Raw genomic sequence first — 25,765 nt, 5'->3', positions numbered from 1 at the left:
CATTGTGCTTCTGTTATGACCTGATGTTTATGATGCACTGGAACTGCTTAAAGAGATTTTTCTTCGATTCATTAAAAAAAAAACTCTACTGCAATAACAATCAATGCAAAATGGAGAATATCTCTGTTAAGCTGAAATGACATACCAATATTTCTTTTTGGGTGGTTATAAATCATCCTTCATGATAATTTCCCACTTGAATATGACATATTTGTATTAAAAAATGTTGCTACATTGTAAAAAATGAGAGAAAAATAAAATCCCCACCTATTTCCAACCCAAAGGGTTACATGTTTCATTCCGACAAAAACCTTTCTGTGAAATACCCCCAACACTCCCCCTCCCCTGTAAGGGGTTACTAGTACTCCTGGCTGAAAGCAGAAACAAAAATCATACAATTTGGATGATTAATAATGAATATTAGGTTTTGCATTAATTATTTCTGTGAAACATGTGCATGTTTTCATGAATATGCAAGAAATAGCCTGATGATGTCACATCCACACATTTTCCACACATGAATGTACAAGGGTTCCATGATATTTGCTCTGGCGACAATTACTCAATGGAAAATCTGCATGCTAAGCAAAACATAAAACTTAATTTTCATGACTAGATACTTCCAATCCTTGATCCTTACATTATTCTGAACTCGCAATAACTATCTTAAATATATAATCAGCAGTCAACCCCATTTTTACATTCCTGGAGGAAAAAAAATAATGATTATGATTTCAAATCACTAGAGAACAAGTGGGGATATGAATATTGCATATGAGATACACAGAACTGTTTCCCCCAAGTTATGTAAAACTTTAAAACTGAATCAATTCATAATTCTCCATCCAATATTGATGGTTTTTGCTAGTCGAATTGTTCTTTATCAAAATCTCATCATTTTTGGCCTGGAAAATCACTTTCATAGAACATAATTTGACCCCCCCCCCCCCCCCCCAATTACCCTCTGCTTTATAGTTCGCACATGAAAACTCACCAATGACATAAAACAAAGTCCTGTCAAAACCTGTAACATGACAGGCAATGTGTGGTTCTCTCTGTTGGTACCCCACTCTGAGAGGTTCATCCTCGTAGTCGTAGTATTCAAATGGATTCTTCCTGTCTCTTAATCCATGCTGTGGTCTTTCTATGTGTTGCTGAATCTGCATGGAAGTTAAAAGATTGTGTTTAAGAGTCACCATGAATGGGCAATTTACTCTTTGAATTTCATTTAATTCAAAAGTGTTTAAAATGAGGAACAGAATGTGAAAGATTATACAGAAATCCTTAAAAAAAGATAGGATAAAAATTCTAATTGACATGAGTAGCTTTTCTATTTACCTACTTGTAAAAGTGAAGAAAAAAAACCTGCCAATTGTTGCTGATCATCATCATTGATCAAACCACGCACGTCATAGAGATGCTTCTATGAAAACTGATTTACTGAATCACTTTCAATTGGCTTTAATAATGAAGGCAAGGCACTAATTTTATGGAACTTTGTTTACACAAATAGAGGTTATTGCTTGCGAGTGACTTTCGAATGACATATTTTCATGAATCTTCATCAAAGTCTCATTAAACCTTTTTTTCTACCCCCCCCCCGGCATTCATCAGACTGACAATGCTTTCTTTCTCTCTTTTAAATAAATATTCAACAAAATGTCAGGATTAATTGGAGATCAACAAGCCTAGTGACCAGTAGACAAATATATATGTTAATAACACACAAGCAAGGTCCCCCCCCCTCTTCTTTTTTGTCAATTACTATGACAAGAATGAAAAAGTAACATACATGTCACATGATACATTTACAATTACATGATGAATTCAAATCCCAGAAATAATATTTTATTAAAAAAGGCAATTTTAATGACATTTAATTTTTTTTAAATATGAATTGATAAGGCATACCTCACTCTCTTGCAAGACGGCACAGCAGTTCAAAATTGTGAGCCATGTTTGCTTTGTCTTGATTGAGCACAATCTGCCGAGTATGTATGGTCTGTTGCTGATATGGAAGAAAAAAATAATGAAAAAAATATTTATTCATCAATCATACTGCAATGTCAAGGTATATCAAAGAAAAAAATAATAAAGCAGCTACAAATGTAGATTGATAAAATCCGCTGTTTCAGAGGAGTCGTTCAACATTTTCTGATTTTTTTTTTGGTGGGACGGGATGCTGCGGAGCCACATGAAATCTCAGGGGAGCATATCCCTGACAGAAATAAACCTATTTATCGGTCTACTACAAATGTAGAGGACTGAAGATCAAATGCACTTGTCTGTGGTCTCATGTGAATATAACATTGGGACTCCTTGTGAAAAAAAAAATTGAAACAAAGAGGGTGGGGTAGAGTTTATAATAACCCCCCAAAAGAGAGAATTTTCAAAGTTAGACCTCAGTTAGATCTACTCAAATAATCAATTAGGCCTAGGATTTCCATTATTTTTTAATGTTTTGACGACACCGTAAATCTATAAGTGATCGCAAATGCAATGCCGAAGGTCAGTAAAACTTAGTTTTAGTAAAAGTAAAATCAGCTCATTTATAGCTGTTGGAGTAAACAGCGGTGAGTGGAACCCAATCTTTATTAAATATTTTTTCAAAAAATAATTTAATCAGGGTTTAGCCTTAAGTTAGAGTTGACCCTTATTAAAATATTTTTTTTACTCCAACGATGTTGTAGGACTAACTCTAACATGGCTACCAGGTAAGCTTCATAGCTTGACCATCTATCCAAGCCAAGACAAAGCCAGCCCAGAGTAGAATGTCTGAGTTAGACCGGCTCTGTATTGTAGTGTTTAAAAAAAACTTATTTGTATTGCTGCTCTCCTGGACTTGCCTTGGCCTTGCTTCAGTCTCAGACAAAATTAGATGCACAGTACTGTAGCTGTGTTGGCAGGGCCAGGAGGAGTGGCAGGCCAGGAGGAGTGGCAGGGGTATCGTAGACAACAAAAATTCCATGAAAATCACACGAAATCGAAAATCACTGACTGACATAACTAGCAAATAGTATCGACCTTTCAATCACGCCTACCTGGCCTGTGTAGTGTACGCTAATTGCGTCTCACACTGCAATGCTCATAGATATGAACGCACACAAAAGTACATGGCTGGGACTGAGCAGCTTAGAGACGCGGCGATAACAATGATTCAGATACCATTTCAAGTTTTCGAGTATACCTTTTGGAAAGTTAAAGCTATCAATAATAGTTACAGATGGAACTGAAGGCTCCGTCATGATTTTTAAGCTCCAAAAATTATGTAATTTACTTACAATCTCGGTCGAAGTCGTGAAATATGAAGCTTTAGATAAGCCGATCACACCGAATCTCGTCTCTGTCCAAAAAACTTTTTTCTTGCAGCAAACTTTTCCGCAATCGAAATGCTGCTCTCTGATTGGTTAAAACAGTGGACTAACTTTAACCCACCGATTTAGTCCACCCCAAAGAGCTGACTAAGTCATGACGTCAAATGACGCGTTTTATACCCCGGTATAACTTTAGTCGACCTTTGTGAATCGCAAAAGTTAGCCCCTAGGTGCTAACTTTAGTCCATGGATTAAAATGACGTCAAATGACGCGTTTTATACCCCGGGTATAACTTTAGTCGACCTTTGTGAATTCGGGCCAATATGTCTATTGTATCATATTTCCAAAACAAAAGCAGGTAAATGTTGACTTGCACTTCAACTTGCAAATCTATTTGACAACTGAGAGTGAACTTGACATGATTGATTCAAGGTCATATCAATTACTATACTGAATGTCATGTAATGCACTAATTATGTAACTATTAATTCACCTTTTCGTCAAACAACTTTCTTAACTGCAAATAAATTAAATAAGTCTTTAAAAGGCGTCTATGTTTACTTCTTTCATACGTTAACATAGCAAATAACAATGTATTCATCACGTGCCCGAGGGCGCCGAATTCAAGTTGCTTGCATTCCATAACCAACTACGCAACGTACGACTGTACGCTTTCCATTTGCATTTGAACAAATTCACTAGACCTACATAACTTTGACACATTAATTTCATTACTTAAGAATCATATTTCAGCATGCCACTCGGCTTATCTTATAACATAACTAATAAACTCTAAGATAAACAAATAATACTCACGTCATTTGGCTCGTATCACCAAATTAAAGAAATTAAACAACAGCTATGGGCAAGCGACACGCTCCCATGATAGACCAGACATAATAGCAATACGCCCTCAATCGGTAAATTTACATCTATATCATCGATTTACAAGATGAAACAAAGAAAGTCATCATAACAGATTGAGAAATTACTAAAAACTTCATCCTGTACAGACTTTAAGAAATCTTCAGCTTAGATATCGTGAGCACCAGGAGAGATAATGAGGAGAATCTTTATTCATAAACTATGGAAACTACTAGCCTTAACCTCCAATTCTGACGAAACATTGATAATTGAAACCGCTTTCAAATTTTCATCGTTTATTTTGCATGGGGTTTCATAAGGTTGAATTGTCCTTAGGGATTCAATCACCATGGTCTCCTTCCAAAAAAAAATATTAGACTCAGATTCAGAAAGGTTTCTTAAGGATGTGCATTTTCCAGAATATTAAACATGTACATGTATAAAAAATAAAGTGTTATAACTCCCAGACGTTTGATCTGCAGAAGAAATGAAAATAAATAAATGAATTAACAAATGAATAAATAAAGAAATAGATAGATAAAATTATAAACAAATACATAAATGAATTCATTAATGAGGGGATGAATAAAATAAAAAAAATGAATGGGATCATCACATATAAATTAACACATTATTGGGGTTTGGGGTTCTTATTTTGTCTGTCTAGCAATGACAAGTTATTCCGTCACCTTCCGCACATGCCAATAGGTATGTTTACTAATATTTCATATTCAGCCATGGCGTTGTACGCCTATAGCACCACCTCAAGTCCCTTACTCAAATCTTGCCATGATTCTTACCCATAATGCACCATTCTGAGCATTCCTTGTAATATATACCCACTTGAATATCCACGATATCCACCCCAAGATTTCCTTCAGCAAGAAACGTATCCACATTGTGCTGCACTCAACCCAGGTGAGGTGAATGGGTACCCGGTAGGAAGAAATTCCTTGAATGCTTGAGCACCTAGGCAGCTCAGCTAAGGCCGGGGTAATAATAATAGCAGGGCCCCCTGGTAGAACAGTTTTCGAAACTGAAGTGGCTACCCTGGGTAAATATACCTATATTATTATTACTATTATTATTATATTCTTTTTAAACCATCTATCAATTACTTGACACTCGAAAAAAAAAATCTCACAAATAATAAATGGACGCCAAGGATAAACTTTCAGTAAGGTTAAATGTAGATAAATTCTAATCATGATGGAACTTGTCACTTGTTTGTTGCCTGTTTAAAATTTTAAATCAATTTGCTTTAAATTAAATAACTTGAATTACATAAGAAACAATAAATACTTTTTGACGTTTATAATTTAACTGTTTAGTTCAATATTCTGATATCCTAAATCAGCATACAATGACCAGATGAATAATTACATCCAATTTGGAAAAGGCATATGGAGTTTCTATTGCATAATTTAGGGCAGGAACATAAATATACTGAATTACAAGAAATGTAGTATGAAAACCTGTAACGTTAGCATATAATAATATTACTTTCAGCAACTTGATAATTTAAGTTCGGTTTCTTGTGAAAAGAAACTGAGTTCCGGTATAAACTTTATGATTTCAAATATTATGGTTCAGTCATACTTTCTTCGATGAAAGCGGGTGACAATACCACCGTCTATACTTGCGAACGAAAGTTATCTTGAGTCGACAGTTGGGATGTATGAAGACAATCACCAGGAACACAGCGTAGTTCCTCAATACCATTCACTCAGAAGTGTTGAATGTCGACGGCGAGTCCGTCGAAGACCCAATTACATTGGAATTATGTAGTGTCATCAGGCCCAGAGCCCGTGTTGTATCTCTTGACAATGATATTACTCTCTTCGCCCAGCTAAGCGGTAGACCAAAACTGCGACTGTTTTAAAGAAATAACAAATAGTTTTCTAGAAAAAGTTCCCTTCCATAATCATGGAACCTCGAGTGCAATATTTAATCTTACTATTATGTTCTTATCATATTTTGTTAATTCGTAGGTATATAATTTAATGTATTTTCCCTTTTTTCTGTTAACTTTGTATGTGTCAGTCTTCGGACTGTTTTACAATGTCTTTCATAATAAACCGAATTGAATTGAATTGAAATGCAACAATTATATTAACTATACAAACTGGCTTAAATAACATTCTCCCAAAAAACCTTCATGATTGATCATGAATTTGGATGCTCACTATACAGTATATTATCAAATCAACAATACAGTATATTATTAAATCAACAATCATTCCACAAAACATTTCTTCCAAAAGAGACTTATAATATAATATAACTTTTCATATACTCTAATGCCAATTGACAATTCTTATAAAATTCAAACACCCTATTCATCTTGTGTTTTGAAATAAGAGTTCTACAATATTGATCACTAACATTCAAGATACCAAGTAAGCTCTTAAGTGGTTTAATTTTTTTTTCAAAAGATACAAACATACAAAACTTACGGATATCTTGGTAATTCCGGTGCTTGTTGCTGATCATGGTGTGTGTGGCAGTCATGAGGATTCTAGGAATAGCCAGCCTGAAAATGCTCGTGTTGAATCGTTCAACCCTCTTCACACCGGTCTCAACACTCGAGACACCTCAGCAACATTTCTCACACAGGAAGAGGTGAAAACCTAACCTTCCCAAACCAAGGTTAAAATATGTTCTGCTCAGGGTATCTTGCTCAAAATGCTCACTCCAACACACACCTCAATTTCTAACCTATCATATCACTGCTTGTTCCTATCACCAAGCAACAGAAAACAATTTAATTGCATTCCTTTTTTTTTGGGGGGGGGGTGAAAATAAAATTACCGTGAACTATTACCTAAAAATGCAGCGACCTCATTTTGTGTCAGCTCTGTGCAGTGTAGCAGAAAGGAGAAGAATTAAGCAAAAAAGAATAGTGTGCAAGCTCCTAACAATGAAGCAGCCCTTTTTGCGTGCAAGCTCCCTACACTACAGCACCTGAGGAATGTAAGCAGCTGGTTAAGCATTATATGCAACAAAGGTGTAAGATTCGGACAAAATAAGTGTTTTCAATAGTCCTGAACAAAATTAAATCATGTCCAAGATGACATTTGCCTCCCTCATTAAGAAAATGTTTCGGGTAACAAATTTTCATTTCTATTTTTTTTTAAATGGCTTGATTTCTTTGGCCATAATTTTCTACCAAGAGAAAAATAAATAAAAGTAACACTTTCCGTGAACAGCAATTCAATAGCTAAAGGACTTAAGGAAAAAAATAAATTATACATATATATAATTTTTTTTGATAGAAATTCATCTAATTAAATGCAGAATATACATTTGCGCTTATGAAAATTTAAACAATGTCTGATCAGCATCTCTATTCCCTGGAAAATCCGGTAAGTACATCTTCGAATTTACTGATGGAGGGAGAAGGCTTGATGGCGTTGATCCTCATTTAACCTCTTTACTAATGTCTTTTACACCTTGGGTTGGTTCGGTGTTCGCTAGGTGTAGTAGATATTCATTTGACATCTTCTGAGTGACCATGAAACGCTCTGAGCAATCCAAACTTAAATATACTTGTTACAAAAATACATTGACAAAAATTATACGTTTAGAAAAGAAAAGATATTTTACTAATCAATTACAACCTTACAAGCGTGATATGCAAAATACATGGAAAGTTTTAAAACAAGCAATGAATATATCAAATAACAAATCTAGTATTACAAAAATTAGATCTGGCGATGTTATTTTTGAAGATTCTCACCAAATTTGTAGTACCCTGAATAATCACTTTTCTTCGATTGGGGAAAATCTTGCAAGTAATATTCATCCCGCAACAAAACACTTTTCTGAATTTTTAGGCCCACCAAATTCTAGTTCAATGTTTCTCGCTCCAACTTATTATCAGGAGATAATTAATATTGTTTCTGATTTTAGTTCTAAAAAAAGTACAGGACATGATGACATCAATAATTTTCTTGTCAAGGGGGTAATATCGTCAATTGCGGATCCCCTGTCTCATATATTCAATCTGTCACTTCTTAACGGCATTGTCCCCGAGAGCATGAAAATTGCAAAAGTCATTCCCTTGCAGTCAGTCCGCAAGCCCCTGTGTTAATGAGCAAATGAGCAAGATTTATCCAAGTCCTCTCGTGGCTGAATTCATGTCCCTGCAAAATCTCGTGAATTGTGAGACTTTCTTTCTCAAAGAATTTAACCACTTTCTCCTTGAGTAATATTGATTATTTTGTACCATGGGCAAGAGTAAATGTTACTCTTTTATATTGGTCATTTCTTTTGAATGAAATATTTTGATAAATAAGTGAATTTTTTACCTGAAAAGATGCATCAAACATAATTTTCTTCCTCTGTTTTCACTTGCAAATTGTGCAACATTTTGTGTTTTAGGCACCAACATTATTTATATCATCAGAAAGCTCAAAATCTATACTTTCTTACAATGTCACTCTTGATATGTGGCATCTGTTAGATGGGTCAGCAGCCAGCTTTCTCCATCAAGATGCAAGACGATATTTCTGAAATTTCTGAGTAACATAAAATCCAGAGTTCTGATTGGCTGAATACTGTTTTCAAAACAAACAGGCGCGGGTAATTTGAAGAGATTACCACATGGTGAGTGTGACCTTGCAGAGGCCCAGTGTGGGGAACATTGGAATTTGCGTGGGTGTGGTCTCTATGACCAATCAGAGCGCAGTATTCTTGTTTTTGAGCTGCAAAATGTACTTGGCCTATGAAAAGCTGGCTGCTGACCCATCTAAAATACATCTTCTTATAAAAATAATATCATATTAAAGCTTAGATCTTGAGCTTTATCATGATTTAAATATCATTTGTGCCCAAACAGAAATTAAGTGTGAAAACAACAACTTTTGTTACATGAAAAAAATATTTTGTTTCATGTTTTAGATCAAAAGTTTTACCTATATTACAACATTCTTTTAAAATTCCAAACACATGACATAAAAGAATGATTCTTCTTCTTTACAAAGATACCAAAAACATGAAATTTGGTCAATATTTAGAGCAGCAATGGCCGAATAAAAAGAGGTGTTTTGGTTCGCACCAAGCTCATTAACTATGCAAAAACCCTCTAGTCATGAATATCACTTGGATAAAAGAAACTACTTTTTCAGGGCTTGCGGACTGACTGCTTGTTTAAAAAGGGTGATAAATTAGATGTTAATAATTACCGCCCAATTTCTTTGTTATCTACATTGTCGAAAATACTTGAAAAGATTATTTATAAAAGAACTGTAAATTTTTTCAAATCAAATAATATTCTTTCAAATTCCCAATTTGGATTTAGGAAAAAGCATAGCACCACACATGCTTTATTGAGTTTCATTGAAAAAGCGGCACATTCAATCGATAAATCTTCTCATTTAATTGGTTTGTTCCTGGACTTCTCCAAGGCCTTGGACACCATTAATCATGATATTTTACTTAACAAATTACATCATTATGGAGTGCGTGGGAAGGCCTTGGAGTGGTTCAGGAGCTACCTCTTGAATAGGAAGCAATATGTCTTTTTAAACGGTTGCAATTCTCAAATGAAAAAAAAATAATTGTGGAGTTCCCCAGGGTAGTATTTTAGGCCCGATTTTTTTATAGTTTATATTAATGATTTTTGTAGATCATCAGATGTTCTTTCTTTCATTCTCTTTGCAGACGACTCTAACTTATTTTTTTCACATAAAAATCCTCTTCACCTTGCTAATATAATCAACTCTGAACTAGAAAATGTCACCGAATGGATAAAAGCAAATAAATTGTCACTAAATCTTCAAAAAACAAAATATATGTTGTTTAGCAACTCTATAAATACACTTCCTGTTGATATTATTTTAGATGGAACTCCCTTGGAAAATGTATCCCATATTAAGTTTCTTGGAATAACAGTCGATAATAAGCTCTCATGGAAATTTCACATAGATAACATATGTAAAACTATTTCACGCAACATTGGTATAATTAACAAGCTTAAATTTTGTTTACCATTATCGCCCCTGCTTACATTATATTCATCCCTTATATTGCCTTATTTAAATCATGGAATTTTAGCGTGGGGTATTACACAACAAACACTCTTAGACAGATTACTCCTATTACAAAAGAAGTCTCTACGTATTATATGTCACACGGCATATTTGTCTCATACTGACCCATTATTTTTTTAACATAAAATATTGAAAATTAAAGACTTATATTTGTTTAATCTCGGTCAGTTCATGTATAACCATAACAACAACAACCTCCCAAATGTATTTAATTCAATGTTTCCAAAAAATCAATCCATTCACAACTATCCAACAAGGCGATTGTGTGAATTTCATTTACCACTTTTAACTACTTTGCGGGCTCAGAACACATTTATATATGATTGACCGAAGTTATGGAACTCACTTCATAATGATATAACAAATGCAAAATCTTTGAACTCTCTTAAGACTAAATTCAAATTATCTCAATTAAAACCTTATAATATACTCCCAAATTAAGTTTAATTCATCATCTCTGTCAAGTCATCATTATTACTTTAAAGACTACAATCAAAACATAAAATAATTATCCTTTTTTTATTTAAAAAAAAAAATCTGACACAAGTCCTTCTCAGATGTGCTCATTATTGAACCTCATACATTATTGTGTCTATCCTCTCTATTTTCTCCTCTCCTGTCCGCTTATCCGCCTTCCTACCGGTTATTTGTTCACGGCATCAATCACATTCTTCGTGCATTATATTCTTTCCAGGTTATTTTATATATTTTTTTCTCCTTTTATACACATCATTGAATCCAGTTTGCTTGAGTCCACGACGGCATGTGTTCTATCTACGTACAGCAGCACCCAACCATCTTCTCAGGGCATTCTCCCCTTTTTTCTTCTCTTTTTCTGGGGGGGGGGTGGGGTGGGGAAGTGTGGATATTTTTAGGACGGGTTGTTTTTTTCCTTTATCAAACTTTATATTTTTGATAACTTTGTATTCATTTTGTGAGTATTTCCCTCTCATGTATTTTTTTCTCATTTGATTATCTGTATTTATACTTTGTTATTTTGTTATTTGTTGTGTTATCTATTTTTTGAGGGGCCCACATTGTACAAGCATTGCTTTTTAGTGGGTCCCCCCATTTCCATCTTAATTTCATTTCTATTGAAAAATAGTATACATATTTAAAACCTACAATGTGTTGCCCAATTGTCTAAGTGTTTTTTCACAACATATGTATCATTACTTTTTTTTTTGCAACCGATACAAATATTTATGTTTATATATGGTATACAATTTGTTTTTGTCTGATGGAAGTGAAATAAATGAATTTGAATTTGAATTTGAAATTTGAATTTCTGCATCAACAGCCGTTCTGCCATCCTCGAAATCGTCTTCGACAACAGGGGTTGAAGCTACTTAGAAAGATAATCCAACATGTGTCTCTCCCTTGCTTCAGCAATTTTGCATGAAATGTGGCGATCCGATTTCCAAGATCAAGAAGAAAATCGAGCTTCCCACCCATTCCAACAATTCGAAATGGCCCCATCCAATGCATAAGGAACTTTTAATAATTTGTGGGTAGGAGCACCAACACCTCATCTCCAACCTTGAAGGGACGCTGCCAAGCCTTCCAGTTGTAGTTCTGTCTGTACTTCTCGTGAGACTTGAGGAGCTTCTTCTGAGCGATGTCACACGTTTTCTCAGTTTTCTCCTTAAGATCTAACACGAACTGGTTGGTGGACTTCGTTTCGGGCTTGATCGGTCCAACGACATCAACAGCAACTCTTTGAAAGGGCTCTTCGATGATGGAAGTAGACCCTAGAGGGACCTTTGTCGCTCTGTCACATGGGATCGCTCTTTGGCAGGTGTCACAAGATCTGCAGTATCTCTGCACCTCAGCTTGTAGACCTGGCCAGAAGAAGTGAGCAAGAATCGTATTACTAGTCTTGTTAGGTCGAAGATGATCTCCCACAATTGACTCATGTGCCAACTTAACAATTTGCTTTCGATACTTTTCTGGCACAATCAATTGATCAATAGTTCCATCTGTAATACTTGTTGACTGATATTCTCTATACAATAAGTCATTCTTCACCTTGAACTTCGACTTGCTACCACTACGATATTCCTTGACCTCACCAGTCGAAGCATGTCTTCGTACTACGTCGAGTGTAGGATCGTTGTCTTGTGCATGTCGGAAGTTGTCTGGGGGTGATATCAGGGATAGGGTTAGGTATCTTCAATGCCTTTGAGTACTTTGATGCCTCCTTTCGCTGTTGTCTGGTTTCGACGGCATTCGACAGCTCGAGAGGTTTCCATTGAGTGTCAGGGTTACTTGCGTTACGAACTCCTGGTAGATTTCCTAGTATCAGAGGATAAACTGGATTATCTATGCATAATACATCTTTAATACTCTCCTACATAATACGGCGTATCAACACTCACTCTTGCTGTTTGAAATCGCCGAATTGTTCTATCAATCAGAAGGCATGTCCGCCATTGGCCAGTCAACTGTTCTGGTCGAACAAGCTCTCTCTTGATGATGGCGGTTGAGCACCCACAGTCCCGAAGAACTTGTATTGTTGTTCCGTTTACTCGTCCTTCCACCACTGGCATCCTGCTGCTTGCGTGTGCTCCACACGTTGCACTCAGTATCGGGATGTCCTTGGATTGGTGTTCTACTCCTGAACCAGCGTCACTACTAGAGGAAAAACCGGAGTCTATCAACAAATAAGCATGCTCAAAACAATCACAACTAGAACTACTGACCTGGTCATCAGACCGACCTGTGACTTGTGACTGAACATCAGTGCGTAACTCCTAAGGTTCTTGCAAAGAGTCGTTCTCATCATCTGACCAGAGTCTTGCTTGTGTTACCGGTTGTTCTTGTCTTTCTGTTTCTTTTGTCTGTTCTCCCAACATTAGGCTTGCTCCCAATCTGCTTCTCTGCCTACAATCTCTAGCAAGGTGTCCATTCCTGCCGCAGATGTAACAACCACTGGTACTTGGCATAGCTGGTCTTGAGTTTCCAGACGCCTAAGGGCTGGATGTCTTGCTTCCTGTCGAGTACTGTCTTCCTGATAACTGTACTTTAGGAGGAAAAGATCCTGTAGAGTTTCTTTTTTCGTTAACATCTACTTTCCCTATACGGGACGAATGCCAACCTGAATGGGCCTCAAGATACCGGTCAGTTACATTGGCAAGTTCACTCAAAGCCTTCGGCTTACTTTCTCTAATAAAAACTGAAAGTTCCTTAGAGCAACTTTTATGAAACTGTTCAATGAGTATTATTTCTACTAAATCATCAAATTCTCTTAGATAACCACCAAGTGTTAACCACTTTACAAGATATCCTCGCATGCGATGAATAAACTGAAAAGCTGTCTCCCCTACTTCGGGTTTTGCGGATCGCAGTTTTCTTCTAAATCCTTCACTTGTCAGGTCATAACGCTTCAATAATACATTCTTCAACTGGTCATAATCGATTGCTTCATCATCGCTTAGCCTCGCGTAAGTTTCCAATGCCTTACCACTTAACAGCGCGCTTAAATTAGTCGCCCAAGTCGCGCGCGGCCAATTGTTTGCACTGGCATATCTTTCAAATCTATTCAGGTAACTATCCAGACTATCCTTCCCTTCATCAAAAGTAGGTAACTTTGGAGCCCTAATATGTACAGGGGGTTCACTATTCTCACTCCCACTATGTCTCACACGTTCCAAACTTAATTTTAAATGTGTAAGCTCAAGCTCACTTCTCACCCTCTCACGTTCTTCAGCACGTTCTTCTCTTGCTCGCTTCTGTTCCTCTGTAATAAACGCCTTCAATTCACTCCCACTCAAGCCTAGAGATTCTCCAATGTGATGCAATTTTTCTATATCCATTATGAGATAAGGAGCCAAATTTCAAGAAGTAACAGGTGACTTACAAAAGTTGACTGCTGTTTCACACCACCTGATCAGCACAAAGTCCGGGAACCAATACCTCGTAAAAGGTCTGCATTAAGAACAAACAGTTGAACAAGTAAGTATTAATAGTATATTAGATGACAGATAGCGTGAACAATATATCGGTCCTACTAATAAATCAGAATGGTATACTTGCAACAAAACATAGTAACATGTATTTAATGTTAAGAATTTAAAAGACTGTCCCTTCGTGGTCGCCAAAAATGTCACTTGTTTGTTGCCTGTTAAAAATTTTAAATCAATTTACTTTAAATTAAATAACTTGAATTACATAAGAAATATAATAAATACTTTTTGACGTTTATAATTCAACTGTTTAATTCAATATTCTGATATCCTAAATCAGCATCCAATGACCAGATGAATAATTACATCCAATTTGGAAAAGGCATATGGAGTTTCTATTGCATAATTTAGGGCAGGAACATAAATATACTGAATTACAAGAAATGTAATATGAAAACCTGTAACTTTAGCATATAATAATATTACTTTCAGCAACTTGATAATTTAAGTTCGGTTTCTTGTGAAAAGAAACTGAGTTCCGGTATAAACTTTATGATTTCAAATATTATGGTTCAGTCATACTTTCTTCGATGAAAGCGGGTGACAATACCACCGTCTATACAGTGGCGTAACAGGCGGGGGGGCAGGGGGGGCAAGTTGCCCCCCCTGGCGGATTTCACCGGGAAAATAAAAGAAAAACGGGAAAAAGAAAAAAAAGGAGGGAGAAAGAAAGGGAAAGGGGAAGGAAAGGGGAAAGGAAAGGAGGAAAAGGAAAGGGAAAGGGGAAAAAACCGAAGAAAAACTTTTTTTTTAATGGAAAAGGAAGGAAAGCGGGAAAATATACGAAAGAAGAACTGACATTTGAGAAAGAACAAATCATTCCGAAATAGGTCTATGTAATGCAATAACACGGTGGGAAATGAATTAAAAGATGACAAAATGGCAACCAATAGCGGGAAACGAAGATAGAGAGTAATTAGTCAAAAGCTAAATTGGAAAAGAAAAGGGACAAGGAAAAAAAATAACACGACCGGGCTGCCGATGATTGAAATTAAAGAGCGGGAAAAAAGATGGACTGCATACAACATTGTGCTATAAGCTTGCTAAATTTTATGCAAATAAGCTACCGGGGCTTTGCCCCAGACCCCACGCAGTAGGGGCTCTTCGTTCATAACCTTCAAATGGCTCTATAACGCCCCCCGTTCAATCACAATCAATCACTGGCATACAGGCGCGGGGGGGGGGGTCTGGGTCTGGTTCCACACCCAAGAGAAAATAAAAGAAATTGTAGGAAATTGTAAATGAATGGAAACAATAAAATGCGTTATTTGCTGAATATAATGGAAAAAGCTATCACATAGGCCCTAATTAGAATTTAATTTCAATTGGCAATTTTTTTTCCAGCTCGCTTTGCATGCTGGCGACTTTTTTTACAAATTTTCCCACATTGCTATGTTTTGCCCCTTAAAAATATTTGGTTCATTATGCAACCGGGTTGAATAAATGTGTTGTGTAAAAGCTATATTCTGTATATGACCGCGATTTGATTAAAATAGCGGCAATCTGCGAGGTTTAAATGGCTTTGATATCAAGAAGTTTCGGGGGCTCCGCCCGGACCCCAACCGCACAGCACTGCGTATGGAAGGGTTGGGCCATGGCCCCAAAAAGTTCTACAAACAAGAATTTTAAAAAAAGGAGGAAATAAAAGCAAAGGAAAAGTGTAGGATATGATTTTATTTACTGAATATAATGTAAAAAAATAGCTCAAAGTTAGATTCTCATGAAAAGGTGATTTTTTTTCTCGCTCGCTTCGCTCGCTCGGGGCTTATATAAAGCAGCTTTTTAGCACATGTGCTATACTGCTCCCCTGTTTTTTTTCTTCTTTTTTTACTCTTCACGCTAATGCCACAAAGAATCCTGTTCACAGTGGCGTATCGTACAGACCACAAAAAAAGGAATCTGAAGAGAGAAAAGTGAAATATATTGTTTTCTGGATATCGTGTCAAAATCTATCACAAAATTGGATTTTTGTATTAAAAAGGTCCAAATTTTTGCTCGCTCGCTTCGCTCGCTCGCAACTGTTTTTAAAGATAAGATACGCAATATCTGGCCTTCTCAAAATTGTCGCCTCATTACACCATTACGCCTGTGAGTTCATACCATGATAAGACCGGGAAATTTTTGGCTCTTGCCCCCCCTGGCCACCGACCCCTGTTACGCCGCTGCGTCTATACTTGCGAACGAAAGTTCTCTTGAGTCGACAGTTGGGATGTATGAAGACAATCACCAGGAACACAGCGTAGTTCCTCAATACCATTCACTCAGAAGTGTTGAATGTCGACGGCGAGTCCGTCGAAGACCCAATTACATTGGAATTATGTAGTGTCATCAGGCCCAGAGCCCGTGTTGTATATCTTGACAATGATATTACTCTCTTAGCCCTGCTAAGCGGTAGACCAAAACTGCGACTGTTTTAAAGAAATAACAAATAGTTTTCTAGAAAAAGTTCCGTTCCATAATCATGCAACAATTATATTAACTATACTACCTGGCTTAAATAACATTCTCCCCAAAAAACCTTCATGATTGATCATGAATTTGGATGCTCACTATACAGTATATTATCAAATCAACAATACAGTATATTATTAAATCAACAATCATTCCACAAAACATTTCTTCCAAAAGAGACTTATAATATAATATAACTTTTCATATACTCTAATGCCAATTGACAATTCTTATAAAATCCAAACACCCTATTCATCTTGTGTTTTAAAATAAGAGTTCTATAATATTGATCACTAACATTTTTTTTGTTTACGCATGCGCCTAACAGGCTGTCAGCTCAGTTTCTCTAGCTCCTCATTTTTTTACTTTGAAATCGTCATCATTTCAGTGTTTTGTGTTTTTTGTGGACCATTGGAGAAAGAATATATCTTAGAAGCACCAGGAAAAGTTTCTTATCAAATGGACATTCCATGTTGTGACATTTCTTGGAAGAAAACTTCGATACGTTTGCTGTAGTTGGTATGTACTGTAGCCATGTCCGTGTTATCGTCTTACCATATACTGTGAGCGGTGGACAAGAGAACAATAGTATACTACCCCTTTTGACATGATAACAATAGCACAGAATCCCTTCTGACAATAGAAGGTAACATCATTCTAAGGCAAGGGACTTGCAAAGTCATAAACGCTACGATGGAGATACATAAGCTAATCGCCCTACTCTTTTTACTCTTATGTATCTGCCCCAAGAAAACACCTGTAATTGAACATGGCTATCTTCACGATCATCCTGAACGAGCATGGTGTCAAAATATTCTTACCAAAGGGTACCACAGAGCCCGTGTTTCCTACTATGCGAATGCTTGTGTAACTTTTCAACTCTCCATAATACGCTGTGGGGATATAGAGATTAATCCCGGACCCTCTAACCATCCAACGGATGCTCATAATCGTACTGAACATTCTTCAACCAACTACCATTATAGCATTAATGAGTTATATACCATTGGGGCCAAGTATAACAGAGGAAAAATTGATATAGGCCTAAATGAAACCGTAAAGGACACGATCAAAGAATTCGAAATTGAGATAAAACTGTTTAAGCTTCGACACAGGGGTACAAGAGCAGGACGACGAAAAGCTAAGAACCGCCTCCCGATACAAGTAATAGTGAACCAATTCCCTGTGAAATCTCCTGAACTCAGATCACGTGATCCGTCGAACCTTGTAACTGTCCCAATACAAAGGATCGATAATGATAATAATAATAATGATAAAAATAAGTAAGAACTCCCTTCACTCTTCCTTTGCAATGCAAGATCTGCTGATGAACTCAGTGCAATTATTCAAGTTCATGATGTTGACCTATGCGCCATCACGGAAACCTGGTACAAACATGATCTTCCACTTGGACTGGTTTCCATTCCAGGTTATTCAATGTTTGTCCAGTCTAGAGAGCATCGGAGTGGAGGAGGAGTAGCCCTGTATTCCAAGCATCACTTAAATATATCAAGGTACCTGACAACTTGGAAGTAGTTTGGGCCAAATTGCACCCTCACCGACTGCCTAGATCTGTATCGTGCATATTTTGTGCTGCTGTCTACTTCCCTCAGCCTGACAATTTAGTTGAAGCACAACTGGTTGAACATCTCCTTGCAGCTATCGATGATATCATGACCCGCCATCCGGAAGCTGCAATCTTCATAACGGGTGACTTCAACCGATTGGACACTTCCGCCTTAGTCGCCGATCCCCGTTTTCAACAAGTTGTAAGACAAGCGACCAGAGGTGATAGGATCTTAGATAAGATTATTTGCAACATCAGCGATAGACATAAAGAAGTTATTATCTGTTCTCCCATTGGTCAGTCGGATCATAATTCAGTACTTTGGCTTCCACGAGACCACGTAGCTCCAAGCAATGCTAGCCATTATCGTACAACTCGTCCTATGCCTGACAGTGCAATACGGTCCTTCGGTATGTGGTTGAATAGTGTTGATTGGACTGACGTTACCAACAAAATGGATATCAATGAAAAATATGAGTTATTCATTCAAACGCTCCAATCTGCAATAGATCATTTCTTTCCGATTCGTAGGGTGAAGCTTCACAAGTGTGACAAACCATGGATGACCCCACGGATAAAGCATCTCATCAATGAACGACAACGAGCTTTCCATCGAAATGACATTGTAGTTTGGGAGAGATTAAAGGCAACCTTGAAAGTGAGCATAGAACATGCTAAGAAGGAATACTATGCTTCACGGGTTCAACGCTTGAAGAAAAACAACCCTTCAGCTTGGTTTCGTCAAATTCGAGTGATGACCGGAAATACTAAGGATCCTAACCCTATTCAAGTTCCGGATATACCTTCAAGCGATGAAGCTGCAATAGCTGCTGCCATCAACCAGTCCTTTGTCTCTGTAGCATCCGATATCCACCAACTCGACTTAGCTGAGCTCCCATCATACTTACCATCTAAGAGCCCTTGCCCGACTGTTTCTTCTTGGGAAGTTTATAAAGAACTATCAAAAGTGCAACAGTCTAAGGCTGGCGGCCCTGATAGTATATCAGCTAGGATCATCAGGGAATTCTGTCTTGAACTTGCGACCCCCTTGGCAGACATAATCAATACCTCTTTCAGCCAAAGCAAAGTTCCCAGTGACTGGAAACGAGCCATCGTTATTCCAGTTCCTAAGACACAACCCCCAACGATAGATAAACTTCGTCCAATCTCTCTAACCAGCCACTTTGCCAAGATAGCTGAAGGATTCATGGCAAACTGGATTATACAGGATATTAGACCCAAACTTGACCCTAACCAATTTGGTAACAGAAAATTCCTCTCAACTAATCACTATCTGATCAACATGCTTCATTTAATGTACGAAAATGCTGACAAACCTAAAGCTACATCCTTGGTAATTGTAACTGATTTTAGTAAGGCATTTGATAGGGTGGACCACACGATAGCAGTAAGGAAATTAATTGGTCTTGGTACCAAATCTGCCATTATCCCATGGATTGCTGATTTTTTATGTTCACGTCAGCAATGTGTAAGATATCGTTCAACGCATTCTGATTGGGTAACCTTACATCCAGGTGTCCCTCAGGGAACTAAATTGGGGCCAATTATATTCCTAGCGATGGTCAATTACATTAAGCCATCCTCCAAGAACTCATCTACCTTCAAATACATAGATGATCTTTCTGTTGTAGAATGTAGGAACAATAACCAATTATCTAAATTGCAGAAATCTATGGACTATATTCTAACCTGGTGTGAACGCAATTATATGAAAATGAACCCCCCAAAAAATGGGCGCAAATTAATGTTTGCTTTCAAAGGTCTTTCCAAGTGCACCCATCAGTTTATATTGGTATCCAAGAACTGGCAACTGTTCAATCAACCAAAATCCTGGGAGTCATTATCCAAAACAACTTAAAATGGGACCAAAACACAAATGATATCATAAAGAGATCAAACAGCAAAATTCACATGCTTAGATTATTGAAACGCCATGGTCTTCCCCAAGATGATTTGTTGACAATATATAGGTGCTATATTAGGCCCGTGCTGGAATATGCAGCTCCTGTATGGAATGGGGAACTCACCAAAGAACAGATCACAAGGTTAGAAAGAGTTCAGAAAAGGGCTTTAAGGGTAGTTATGGGCACCCGCTACTCTACTTACGATAATGTCTTGGTGGAATTGAAGCTCCAATCACTCTCTGATAGAAAGGAAGATTCGAGTTTGAATTTCTTTAAGAAAACTCTACTCAATACAGACCAATTCGAATCGTTTTTCCCTCCAGATAATCAAAGATTGTTGAGACGTAAACCCCTAATCCCTGAGCCAAAATGCAAAACTAAACGAATGCAAAATAGTGCAATACCGTATCACATTCGTATACTTAACAATAACCAGAATAAGTGATGAGCGAGTATGCTACTTGTTCCTTTCTACCTACATGTACACTTTGGACTTCTACTACTTCTTTCCTTTCTTTCCTCTTCCTTTTTTTTTCCTTCTTCATCCTTTGATTCTTTTCATTATCTCCTTCCCTTTTCTTTTACCCTTGTTTCTTTCTTTTCACCTTCATGACCTTTGGTCTCTGCCTGTTTATTCCTTTTCCTTCTCATTATGACAGTCCCTCTCTCCACTTTTCAGGGGGGGTTTTTTCCTCAATTTTTCCTCCTTTCTCGCTTCTCACCATTCTCTTTTTTTTTTCAACCTAAACATCATGCACTCTTTTTTATCATTTTTAACGATGTAATCTGGTACAATACAGACAAATTCTACTTTTTTATCCTCACAGTTCACTATGTTGAATTCTAATTATAACTTAAACAGGATTTTTTTTTCTAGTAGCCTCGCTACCCTTCTCTCTTGTCCTTTTTTCGGTGTATATTTACGTTGTATTCCAAATTAAGTTGCTTTCACTATTGATCAATTACTCCATCTCGTTTACTATGCTATTCTTGTTTGTTTTTGTTTGTTTTGTTTTTCACCCGCCTACAAATTTAATTGCTGCTTCATTTGTTTTATTCTGTCCCTCTTCTCCTCACTTTTGCTATTCTGCCTATATATTTTTTTTCCTCCTTATCTTTCCTCTCTTGTGTATTCATATATTTAATTTATTCCTTAATTGTATATAATCTGGTACTTTTGTGCATAATTTGTATGTCTCATCTATGACTTTGTATTTTTTGTTTTAGTTCTGTGATTCTTGTAATTGACGTCAACGTCACATTGAACACTTTTTGTCTTGTAATAAGATTTTGTTTTTTTTGTACCATATTTGTTGTTTTATTGCATTATGTTTTTTTTTGTTATATGCCACACTTTGCTTATTCCTTATAATTTCAATCTTTTATATTGTAATTTTTTTTTGTAATTCGGCTCTGTGCTGTGATGAAAGTTTTTTATCTGAATAAACCATTTTGAATTGAATTGAATTGAACATTCAAGATACCAAGTAAGCTCTTAAGTGGTTTCATTTTTTTTTTCAAAAGATACAAACATACAAAACTTACGGATATCTTGGTAATTCCGGTGCTTGTTGCTGATCATGGTGTGTGTGGCAGTCATAAGGATTCTAGGAATAGCCAGCCTGAAAATGCTAGTGTTGAATCGTTCATCCCTCTTCACACCGGTCTCAACACTCGAGACACCTCAGCAACATCTCTCACACAAGAAGAGGTAAAAACCTAACCTTCCCAAACCATGGTTAAAATATGTTCTGCTCAGGGTATCTTGCTCAAAATGCTCACTCCAACACACACCTCAATTTCTAACCTATCATATCACTGCTTGTCCCTATCACCAAGCAACAGAAAACAATTTAATTGCATTCCTTTTTTTTGGGGGGGGGGGGGTGAAAATAAAATTACCGTGAACTATTACCTAAAAATGCAGCGACCTCATTTTGTGTCAGCTCTGTGCAGTGTAGCAGAAAGGAGAAGAATTAAGCAAAAAAGAATAGTGTGCAAGCTCCTAACAATGAAGCAGCCCTTTTTGCGTGCAAGCTCCCTACACTACAGCACCTGAGGAATGTAAGCAGCTGGTTAAACATTATATGCAACAAAGGTGTAAAATTCGGACAAAATAAGTGTCTTCAATAGTCCTGAACAAAAATAAATCATGTCCAAGGTGACAGAACTTTCATGATCAAAGTGACCCAAGTTTGATAGGATCATGATGATAAACACTATGCCTCTTCTTGTGCAAGTGTAAACAAAAAAATCAACAATCTTATTTACTTCATTTACTTATTACTTCAGAAGGATTTGAATCTCCAGAAACGTCTCTAAATGGTAACGAGTCAATGTACAGCACCTATATCTTACACGAAAACTTCAGGTGGTCGACGACGACGAAGAATTTGGAGACAATGATCACTAATGACGAGTACGCTATCGCTGGACGGTTTTAAGCAAAGATTACTGAAACACTGATATAGTTCACGAGATGACGATGACACTGTTCTATGGGAAACTGTTAAGAACTGGAATAACAGTTGTTATGAGATTTCGAGCATCAATTATAACGATGAGAACTTGGTGAAATTGGGTCGTAATTTTTAATCATAGAAAGCCGTGATCATGGAATAAAGGAAGGTGGCATATCAAAGTCAATCACCGGTAGTCCAGTAAATATAGATGAGTGCCACAAAATAACGACAAGAAAGTCAAAAGAACTAATTCACGCTGTCGCAAATTTCAGTATACAAAATAATGCTAAGCAAGATGTCAGGATACAATGCAAATAATTCATGCAGACTTTATTTGTGTTCTCTTACCTTTCAATCGATGCGATGCATTAAGATAAAGGGAACAAACATATATACAAATTAAAAAAAAAGGGATCCATTGAAGATGAATTCGGTGTTCAAGGCGTCATGAGACCAGGCCATTGAAAAAATAGGTCATGACGCACTTAAATATCAAGACGTTTGTGACGCTGACACGAACTAGATTTTACCTTTGAAACGTAAATATTCCTTCAACATTAGAATACGCGGGTTTGTATAACAATCAAATCCCTTTATTATTATTTTTGCAAACCCCTGAAATTATGTTTAGTTCATCAGGTGTTCATTATTACAATGTAGTGGAGCGGTTATGTGACAAAAAATGGCCAAGATGCTCGGATCTGGCAGAAAGTGTGAAATTTGGTATACAGGGGTATTTTTGGGCGCTGATTTCAAAAATTTCGTTGAGTTTTATATGATCTGCGGTATTGCACTTTGACATATAGAAGTAGTGTGGGGAGCTTATTTCAAATATAGCTGGCCCTCAGCGATCTGATCCCCTGAGTCAGGGTTATACGGGCCAAAGATATTAACCCATTTAATTCTCAATTTTTAATTTTGATATTGCTTATTGACAAAATTGAATGAATATGATTGATAATCTAACACTGATTCTAGGGAGGGTAACTTTACTCAACTTCCTTTTTTCAAATTGGGAAGATATATCACCACTTTGGAACTATTTTTATACTGGCGGAAGAAGTATTGCCATTTTACTGTCTCAAGTGATGAATTTGATCCTGTCAGGTGTAGTCTTCATAAATGCCGATTTATTTTTAAAATGAGCTGGTCGAGGTACCCTTTCTGGTCAGATATGGAATGTCAGACATGTATCCTATCCACTGGACAGGTAGTGAACATTCAATTCTCGAATTTCATCTTTATTTTTTTTTAGAGCGCCTCTTTAACACACGAGTCTATGGGAAATGTTTTAGGCCCGTGATACCTCAGCTGCAAAATGGCAGCCATCTTGAAATCCAAGATGGCTGCCATAAAAAATCATTAAAAAAAATAATTATAACGAAGGTATTATTTTGAAATTTGGCATCTTGGGGTATTGACATTTCCCCCAAGTAATCTGTCCAATAGATATGCTGAAAATGGCCACCATCTTGAAAATTCATTAAAATCATTTTCTTGAGTTTTAAATAATTTGAGGCACTGCATTTTAGACATACAGGCAGTTTTTGGCCTGCTGGTTTTAGAATATTGCTGCCCCAGTAATTGATCCACCGGGTCAGCTAAAAATGACCGCCACTTTGAAATCTAAGATGGCTACTACGAAATATCTTTCAAAAATGTTTTCCTGAATTCTACATTACCTGTGACACTGTAAATTGGTACTATGAAGCAAAAACTTGTATTGTATGTTAATTTCAAATATGGATAGATAATGAACATAATTATAACACATAACACACTTTATCTGCCATTTTAAATCACACAACATAATGGGGCAGCTGCTCGTACAGTATATGACGTCACAAATCAAAAACTTAAAATTCCAATATCTTTGATGGATTTACCAATATCCTTTTTATATCATATTTTCTTGTGTTTTTACAACAAACTTTTCTCCGGGGTGAACTTTCCTTTTTAATGGATAGAGCAACGTCCGATGTGGCGCTGCTAAGTTGCTGCCGGGCTCATGCATGATCTACAGGGTATGGGCGAAATAAATTTTCGGAGCATTTCTGTTACTGAATTCTATTTTGAACAATAAAATATGTATTATTATCATCCATCATTAATATTAATTTTATCATCATCATCATCATCTTACCACTATATAACCATCAGTACTTCAAGTCTGGAGCAGTTTTCTTCTTGTCGATTTGTAATAAAATATCGCAATTATTGGAGCAATATTCTGAAACCAGCAGGCCAAAAACCTGCCTGTATGTCTAAAATGCGGTGCCTCAAATTATTTAAAACCAAGAAAATGATTTTAATGAATTTTCATGACAGTCGATCCACTCTAGATTTCAAGAAGGTGGCCATTTTGCAGCATATCTATTGGACAGATTACGTGATACTAGACAAAGTGATTTTTTTTCAATGATCTTTTTTCATGGCAGCCATCTTGGATTTCAAGATGGCTGACATTTTGCTTCTGACTCGGGGGATCAGATCGCTGAGGGCCAGCAATATTTGAAATAAGCACCCCGCACTCCGTCGATATGTCAAAGTGCAATACTGCAGATCATATGAAACTCAAAGAAATAATTTACAGCCTCTCAACAGAAAATGATTGTTCCGGATGGTTATTATTCACCCAAAGCCACCTCAAATGTGTAACTGCAGAAGAAGCTAGCTGTTTGTGTATTATGGTGCTTCATACTTACGTAACATCTATATCAGCAATTAAGGGTGCCAAAGTATCATAATCCTTGCAACGGACAAAGATGTGGTTGTGTTGGATTGTTTTCAGTGCCAATACAATGGGTTTTACTCACCATTATAATGTTGTACATCATTCAAACTTGGTAACCATATTGGAATTCAAAATAGCATCTATTTATTATGTTATTTTCATTGATCAAGGATGCAAAGATCAAGTTTTTCTCCAAATTCAAAGTGTTACAGGCCATACGTAAGACTTGAGCAAATTATCTTTCATGGCGGCCATCTTGTATTTCAAAATGGCAACCAAACAGGGGTATGACAATAATCAGTGCCTAAATATATGCCTATAATTATGACAACTTTCAGGGCCAGAGTTCATATAAAACTCAAGACAATTATTATTACTTTTAATTCATGGCGGTCATTTTGCCGAAACCCGGTGGTTATACATTGCTGG

The 25,765-nt window shown here is 36.7% G+C and overlaps 1 protein-coding gene and 1 long non-coding RNA gene across 2 annotated transcripts; one reads left to right on the top strand and one right to left on the bottom strand.

Annotated features, from left to right (window-relative positions):
• Positions 1-1,091: 1,091 nt before the first annotated feature.
• LOC135156733 (uncharacterized) lies at positions 1,092-3,435 on the bottom strand. The gene is made up of 3 exons (XR_010295753.1): positions 3,282-3,435; positions 1,912-2,008; positions 1,092-1,160 (listed from the first exon to the last, which is right to left on the bottom strand). It is a non-coding gene; the product is annotated as an uncharacterized LOC135156733 (long non-coding RNA).
• Positions 3,436-18,321: 14,886 nt separating this feature from the next.
• On the top strand, positions 18,322-22,553 carry LOC135156707 (uncharacterized). The gene is made up of 3 exons (XM_064109702.1): positions 18,322-19,532; positions 21,665-21,851; positions 22,512-22,553. Exons 1-3 carry the CDS (start codon positions 18,322-18,324, stop codon positions 22,551-22,553), a joined length of 1,440 nt encoding a protein of 479 aa, XP_063965772.1.
• Positions 22,554-25,765: the final 3,212 nt, after the last annotated feature.

This window comes from Lytechinus pictus, chromosome 14 (genome assembly GCF_037042905.1).
Source record: "Lytechinus pictus isolate F3 Inbred chromosome 14, Lp3.0, whole genome shotgun sequence".
Classification (NCBI taxonomy): domain Eukaryota; kingdom Metazoa; phylum Echinodermata; class Echinoidea; order Temnopleuroida; family Toxopneustidae; genus Lytechinus; species Lytechinus pictus.
The sequence above is the reverse complement of the archived record's forward strand: the minus strand, read 5'-3'. Positions and strand labels throughout refer to the sequence as shown.

Coding starts and splice junctions, on each gene's coding strand:
- LOC135156707 (XM_064109702.1), top strand. CDS start 18,322: ATGACCCGCCATCCGGAAGCTGCAATCTTCATAACGGGTGACTTCAAC. Junction 19,533..21,664: donor ATCAACATGCTTCATTTAAT/GTACGAAAATGC, acceptor TTTTTTCAAAAG/ATACAAACATACAAAACTTA. Junction 21,852..22,511: donor CATCTCTCACACAAGAAGAG/GTAAAAACCTAA, acceptor CGAAAACTTCAG/GTGGTCGACGACGACGAAGA.